Here is a 7,048-nt window from a genome sequence, read left to right on the forward strand (position 1 = left end):
TTGTAGGTAGTGTTGTGAACCCAGGGCAGTGGCTCCGGTACTCACCCCTGCCGCGACCCCCAGTCCCAACATTACAGCGAGGGTCAAGGAGACAGGCTCGCGTCGGAGACGAGAAGGGTGGCTGTCATATTGGTTTTCTAAAGTCCCGGCGGGGTGGTAGAATATTCGGGGCATGATCTGCACCATGACACAGAAATCATTTGACTGGTTGAAAACCTGGGCTGACATAGAGGGGATGAGGCCTTTGTTACAAGCCCACCACATCCCGGGCGGGGGCACAAGGTAGGAGGAGGAACTTATCGGGCCTGCCGTGGTGTCGCAGAGCCCCTGGTATTTTGGGGGAGGCTTTCTTATACATGTCCCTTGTCCTGAGACTTCAGTGAGGGTCAGTTGGGGACGTGAATCTGCCAGACAAGCCTGGGTGTCTGCAGCACTATTGTAGGTTCCTGTGGTGGTGATGCCTTCATAGTATGGGGGACTTGAAGCTAAGCAAAGCCAACAGGATTCAGTTACCCCAGGGTTGGTCTGATTGAGAGCCTGGTAAGCTCCCGGGATGAGGTTGAGCAACCGTTGCTCGACATTGGGCGGAGAATGGGGAGTTGCAGGGGTCGCGGAATGGGGAGGGGGGCTATGGGTGCTCAGGGTGGCATTTGGTATAGTTAGGGCTGGGGACGTTGGTCTGGGGAGAGCTTTTTGGTCTCCCAGGACGGTGTTGGGCCCGACAGCAGTGGATCTATTTTTAATCTGATTTTGAAGATAAGGCCATCGTCTGACCGTTCTTTGTACATCCTGAGCCCCCACGAATATCCGGCACCCCACCATCTGGTGGCCTTTTTTCCTTTTTCTGTAAATGATACCTGCAGGGGGTGACACCAACTTTTACATGACCCATGGCTGAGGGTCTTCCACTCTTCGAAGGGTGGATGAGTGTAATTTGCCTTGACAGTGATATAATCCCAGGTGGAGGAGGGATTCCAATACGTGTCCCCTGTGGTCTCGCACCCCCAACTCTTACAGTAGAAATATTCCCCACCTCCACACTGGGGATTTAGCCCGCGATCTCTATGATACCCAGGGCAGGCGTAGAATGGGAGGGTTTTATCAGGCATTCTGCACCCTCCCCACGGGTCTAGCCCCAGTCGCTCGGCGGGGGGGGGCTCTCTTTTTGGGGCGCTTTGGAAGTGTCAAAATATCTTTCCAGGTCCCAGGGGTGTGGGGCCCCCAAGGCTAGTTTACATAGGTCAGGATATAAGTTGGGCCACCAAGTCCCCACGGGGGCAGTTTTGGTCGTTGACCAGATCACATCACCAGTTGTTTCGGGGCATGGGGGTTAGTAGGGGAAGCAGGGGATAGGAAACTCAAGATTATAAAAACTACAGTTATGCAATCTTTGAGAATCTTATCTTGAGTGGATTTTGAGAGCGCTGGAGTTTCCATCGGGGCGGTCTGTCTGGGCTGCCCGGGCCGTCATTGGCGGAGTGTGATGGAGGGGCGCGCTTAACGTGTGAGGAATGGATCCAAGCAGCGATGCCGTCTACCTTTAGAGCCGTTGGGGTGGTCAGAAGCACGGTGAATGGTCCTTTCCAGTGGGGTTCAAGAGTTTTAGACTGGTGTCTCCGGACGTAGACAGAGTCCCCGGTCTGGAACTGATGGGGGATGACGATGTCCCCGGGGCGGTAGACCTCGGCAAGGGGCTTCCAGACCTCGCGCTGGATGATCTGGAGCGCTTTTATCCGGTCCTGCAAACCGGGAGCATTAGCCAGGGAGTCAATAGCGGGTTCTAGGAAGGTCGTTATGGGGGGAGGGCTACCATAGAGGATCTCGAAAGGGGTCAATCCATGCCGGGCCGGGGTATTCCGGACCCGGAACAGAGCCATGGGGAGGAGTTGGACCCAGTCTCTAGTGCCAGTCTCCAGAGCTAGTTTAGTCAAGGTCTCTTTTAGTATCCTATTCATCCGTTCTACCTGTCCTGAGCTCTGGGCCTGTAAGCACAATGTAATTTCCAATTTATCCCCAGTAACTTGGCCACCGTGACTTACCTGGGAGACAAAGGCCGGGCCATTATCTGACCCTATTACCTTAGGCAAGCCGAACCGGGGAAAGATGTCTTCCAGGATTTTTTTGACGACCACCTGGGCAGTTTCTCGTCTGGTAGGGAAGGCCTCTGTCCATCCTGAAAAGGTGTCGACGAACACTAGGAGGTATTTGTTATTGTATTTGCTTGGTTTGATTTCGGTGAAATCTATTTCCCAATTTGTCCCGGGGCGTTTTCCCCTTATTCGGGTCCCTTCCGGCATTTTAAGGTGTTTGGCGTTTACCTTAGCACAAGGACACAGGCCTCAGTTATCTGCTGGACCAAGGAGTTGAGTTTAGGAATGTAGTAAGTTTGCTACTTTGTTTGGAGCAGTGTCTTTAGCTTTTTGTGTCCGAGGTGGGTCCATTGGTGGAGACGGGTCACCAGTTTTTTTGCCTGCCGTTGGGGCAGGATTGTCTTTTCTTGGAGTTTCCAGACCTTCAGCTGCTCATCGTATCTGGCCCCCAATTGCTGGGCGGTTTGCAGGTCGTCGTCCGAATATTCGAGGGGGAACTGTTCCGGCATCTGGGTGGCTTTGGGCACTTTTAAGGGAAGGACCTGTGGACCCAGTGCGGCTGTGCGGGCGGCCCTGTCAGCCATCCGATTCCCTTCTGCCACGGGGTCATCTCCCCATTGATGTCCGGGGCAGTGGATAATACTCAGTTTTTTTGGCAAGAAGAGGGCCTGGAGGAGGTCTAGTATTTCTGGTTTGTTTTTGATATCCTTGCAGGCTGAAGTGAGGAGACCCCTCCTTCGGTATATTTCTCCATGAACATGGGCGGTGGCGAAGGCATACCGGCTGTCAGTATAAATGTTGACTTTTTTTTCTTGGGCCCTCTTTAGGGCTTGGGTCAGGGCTATAAGTTCTGCACTCTGAGCGGAGGTCCCCGGGCTTAGGGCGCTAGCCCATACGACAGTTTTCCCATCTACCACGGCTGCCCCAGCTTTCCGCTCACCATCCTGCAGGAAACTGCTGCCGTCGGTATACCAAGTCATCTCGGCATCTGGCAGGGGCTGGTCCTTTAAGTTTTCCCGGGTACCGTGGACTTCTGCAAGGATCTGGTGACAGTCATGCGCGACTGGGGACGGGGAGTCGGAATCAGGAAGCAGAGTGGCTGGGTTTAGAGAGGTGGACGTCCCAAACCTCACTCACTCCGGGTTCAGAAGCATGGCCTGATAGTGGGTGACTCGGGCGTTAGAGAGCCATCGGTCAGGGGGCTGGCGGATGACAGTCTCTACAGCATGGGGGGCCACCACCGTGAGGGGCTGGCCAAAAGTTAATTTGTCAGAGTCTTTTATTAGAACCGCCACTGCGGCTATCATGCGGAGGCATGGAGGCCATCCTGACACTACATTGTCCAGTTTTTTTGAGAAATAGGCCACAGGTCTTTTCCATGGCCCAAGGGTTTGAGTCAAAACTCCCTTAGCTATTCCCTCTCGCTCATCAACATAGAGAGTGAAGGGCTTAGTCACATCCGGGAGGCTCAACGCGGGAGCAGTCAGTAAGGCCCTTTTTATCTGGTCGAATGCCAGTTGTTGTTTTTCTCCCCAGTGGTAGGGCACATTTGCCTTGGTGAGAGGATATAAGGGGGCCGCCAATTCTGCAAACCCTGGTATCCAGAGGCGACAGAACCCAGCACTCCCGAGGAATTCCCGTAGCCCTCTGGCATTGGTGGGCGTCGGTATTAGAGCTACGGCCTTTTTCCGTCCCTCACTTAGCCATCTTTGACCCCCCTCCAGGAGGTACCCCAAGTAGGTCACTCGCTGCTGGCATATCTGGGCCTTTTTAGCAGAAGCTCGGTACCCCAACTCTCCCAACCTCTGAAGCAGGGCCCCTGTACCTGCCATACAGTCCTGTTTAGTTTTGCTGGCCAGAAGCAGATCATCCACGTATTGTAGGAGGACGAGATCTGGATGGTCCGTCCGGAAGTCAGCCAGGTCGTGGTGTAGGGCCTCGTCGAACAAGGTGGGGGAATTTTTGAACCCCTGTGGCAATCTTGTCCAGGTGAGTTGCCCTGAGATCCCTGCTGTGGGGTCTTTCCACTCAAAGGCAAAAATGGGCTGGCTCTGAGGGCTTAACCTCAGACAGAAAAAGGCATCTTTTAAATCCAGCACTGTGTACCAGGTGTGACTTGGGGGTAGGGTACTGAGTAGGTTGTAAGGATTAGGCACTGTGGGGTGAATATCTTCTGTTCTTTTGTTGACCTCTCGCAAGTCTTGGACTGGCCGGTAATCACCTGTGCCGGGCTTTTTTACTGGTAAGAGGGGGGTGTTCCAGGGCGACTGACAGGGTACCAGAATACCTAGTTGCAACAGTCTCAGTATATGTGGCCGTATACCCTCTTTAGCTTCCCTACTCATAGGGTACTGCTGGATTGATACGGGAGTAGCCGAGGGTTTTAGGTTTATAATCAGAGGGGCCTGTCTGGTGGCCAGTCCCGTTCCAGCTGTTTCGGCCCATGCTCCGGGGTACTCAGAGAGCCAGTTGGGGCCTACGGGTGGTGGGGGTACTGAAGGGCTGTCATGGAGCCGATGTTCATCCTCAAGGCGCAGCGTCAAGACTTGAAGAGGTTGTCCCTTTTCCCCCGTGACGGTGGCCCTCCCCTGCTGGAAGTGGATCTGGGCCCCTACCTTCAAGAGGATGTCTCGCCTGAGGAGGGGGTAGGGGCAATCTGGAACTAACAGAAAGGAATGTGTTACCTGTCCGGTGCCCAGGTGGACCTTCCGCTCAGTCGTCCATCGGTACAGCTTGCCCCCTGTTGCTCCTTGAACCCACAACGTTTTAGAGCTCAGGGGTCCTTTTGCCTCTGTCAGAACCGAATGTCAACCAGAAAGGTTACTGGTTGGCCCCCCACATCAAGGGTTATCCGGGGCTCGGGGGGGGGCTCCTGGCCCTGACGCCCCCAGTCTTCTTCTTCTAGGGACAAGACAGGGATGGGCTTCTTTTTGGGCCCCTGAGGTTGGGTCTTCTTTGGGCAGTCTTTAACCCAATGTCCTCTCTCTTTGAGGTATGCACATTGGTCTCTGTCGACCCGTGGCTTTCTCTTGTCTCCCAGGTCCCTGCTCTGTCCTGACCTATTCTGCCCTGTATTCTGCACTACGGTGGCCAATATCTTGGTTAGCTCTTTATTACGTTTTTTATCTCTTTTATCCTCTCTTTCTTCCTGTTCTCTATGGAACCTCTCTTCCCTTTCTTCCGGAGTTTCTCTTTTGTTGTAAATTTTTTCTGCCTCTTTTACCAAGTCTTGAAGAGTATATCCCTGTAACCCCTCTAGCCGCTGTAACTTGTTACGAATATCTGAGGCCGACTGCCCGATGAAAGTCATAATTATGTCGGGCTGTCTGTCTTCAGCTAGGGGGTCAAATGGGGTATACATACGGTAACTCTCAATTAGTCTCTCTAGAAACCCCGCAGGCGTCTCATCCTTTCCCTGTATTATAGCACGTACCTTTGCCAAATTGGTGGGGCATCTCCCCGCCCCTTTGAGACCCGCTAGGAATACCTGGCGATAGAGACGGAGTCGCTCCCTATCAGCAGCTGTATTGTAGTCCCAGGTTGGGCGGGTCAAGGGAAAAACGGCCTCGATCTCATTAGGCAGTTGGGTTGGCCTCCCATCTGCCCCCGGGACATTTTTGTGGGCTTCGAGGTAGACACGTTGCCGCTCCTCTGTCATGAGGAGAGTCTGCAGGAGTTGTCGTCCCAGGTCGGCTGGTGGGTTAACAGGATTGATTCAATTAATCCTGTTAATGCCTGGGGGTCTTGGGAGAAAGAGGGGTTATGAGTCTTCCAGTTATAGAGGTCAGATGCAGAGAACGGCCAGTACTGCATCTGACCGCCCACCGATCGGAGGGGAAGGGTGGTCCAGAGATCTTCCGACTCTTTTCCGCACTCCCGCCGGATGCGGAGTCAGCTGGAGAGCGGAGGGGTAGTGAGGGTTTCTCTCTCTGCCTGCGTGGAATCGGGGGACGGGAGCTGGGGAGCGGTGGGTGGGGGTTGTGGTTCCGGATGGGCCAGTTGGGGCTGAGCATAAGGGGGGGGGTGAGTCTAGGAGAAATAGGCTGTCTTGATCTCCCGGGAGGACGGGAGGTTTTGGTTTTGCTTCGGGAAGTTTTAAAGGGCAAAGGGTGGAAGTGGGGGAAGGGAGGGGGATAAGAGGAGTGGTGGGGGGGGGGGCTTAGGGTTCGGAGCTTCTCGAAAAGGGATTAAATATTTTATCCAAGGGGGTGGGTTCTGAGTAAGATCTTCCCAAACCACGATGTAGGGTACCTGGTCAGGATGTCCATGGGGCCCCGGTTGAAATACCAAGGCTTTGACCTGAAAGATAATATCAATATTAAAAGTCCCCTCTTGTGGCCACCTGACATTGTAGGTTGGCCATTCTGAGGGGCATAAGGTGGTCCACTTTCGTTTTTTCACTTCGACCGACAGGTCGCGGGCTCAGCCAACGACTTCTTTCCAGTGTCCTAGAGTGAGGCTAAGAGGGGTAGTTATAGTTTGTCCCATAGGGGCAGGGGGTTGGTGCACTGAAAAAGGAGAACAAAGAAGACAATACAGATCACACAAACAAACACAAATGACAATACCGGGCGCGCACCGGAAAATTGGTACCAAAACGAGAATGCAATTTCAGATGGGAGTGGCCTCGGGCCGTCCCTGGAGAGGAGGGTGACCTGGTCTCCCTCCCTCTCCCAGATCACTCGAGAGTTAGGCTCCAGAGTGGGACCGGGGGTCTCAGGGCACGTCTGCCTCCCTCACCGGCCCGAACAGAAACAGATTCAGGTCCTGCAGGTGCAATTCAGATTCAGTTAAACACACGACTTACGACACAGACAAAAAACGTAAAGAAGCCAAGTCTTACCTCCTGCCAGTCTTGTGATTGAGCCCGTGGGTCGTCCGATCCTGGACGAGCCCCCAAAATGTTGGGCCAGCCTTTGCCCAAACCAACGTCTGGGTGGGCGACCCTGGGACCCAAG

At 53.9% G+C, this 7,048-nt stretch overlaps 1 protein-coding gene across 1 annotated transcript; it reads right to left on the bottom strand.

The window, feature by feature from the left end:
• Window positions 1-1,379: 1,379 nt before the first annotated feature.
• On the bottom strand, window positions 1,380-6,260 carry LOC129536101 (uncharacterized). The gene is given in 5 exon segments (XM_088837235.1): window positions 1,380-1,739; window positions 2,040-2,332; window positions 2,335-4,899; window positions 4,902-5,768; window positions 5,771-6,260. Coding segments are annotated over 5 exon segments (4,218 nt in total). The 5' UTR covers window positions 5,904-6,260.
• Between the last annotated feature and the right edge of the window lie 788 nt (window positions 6,261-7,048).

This window comes from Moschus berezovskii, chromosome 6 (genome assembly GCF_049115385.1).
Source record: "Moschus berezovskii isolate FMDL1 chromosome 6, NW_MosBer_1.0, whole genome shotgun sequence".
Taxonomy (NCBI): Eukaryota; Metazoa; Chordata; class Mammalia; order Artiodactyla; family Moschidae; genus Moschus; species Moschus berezovskii.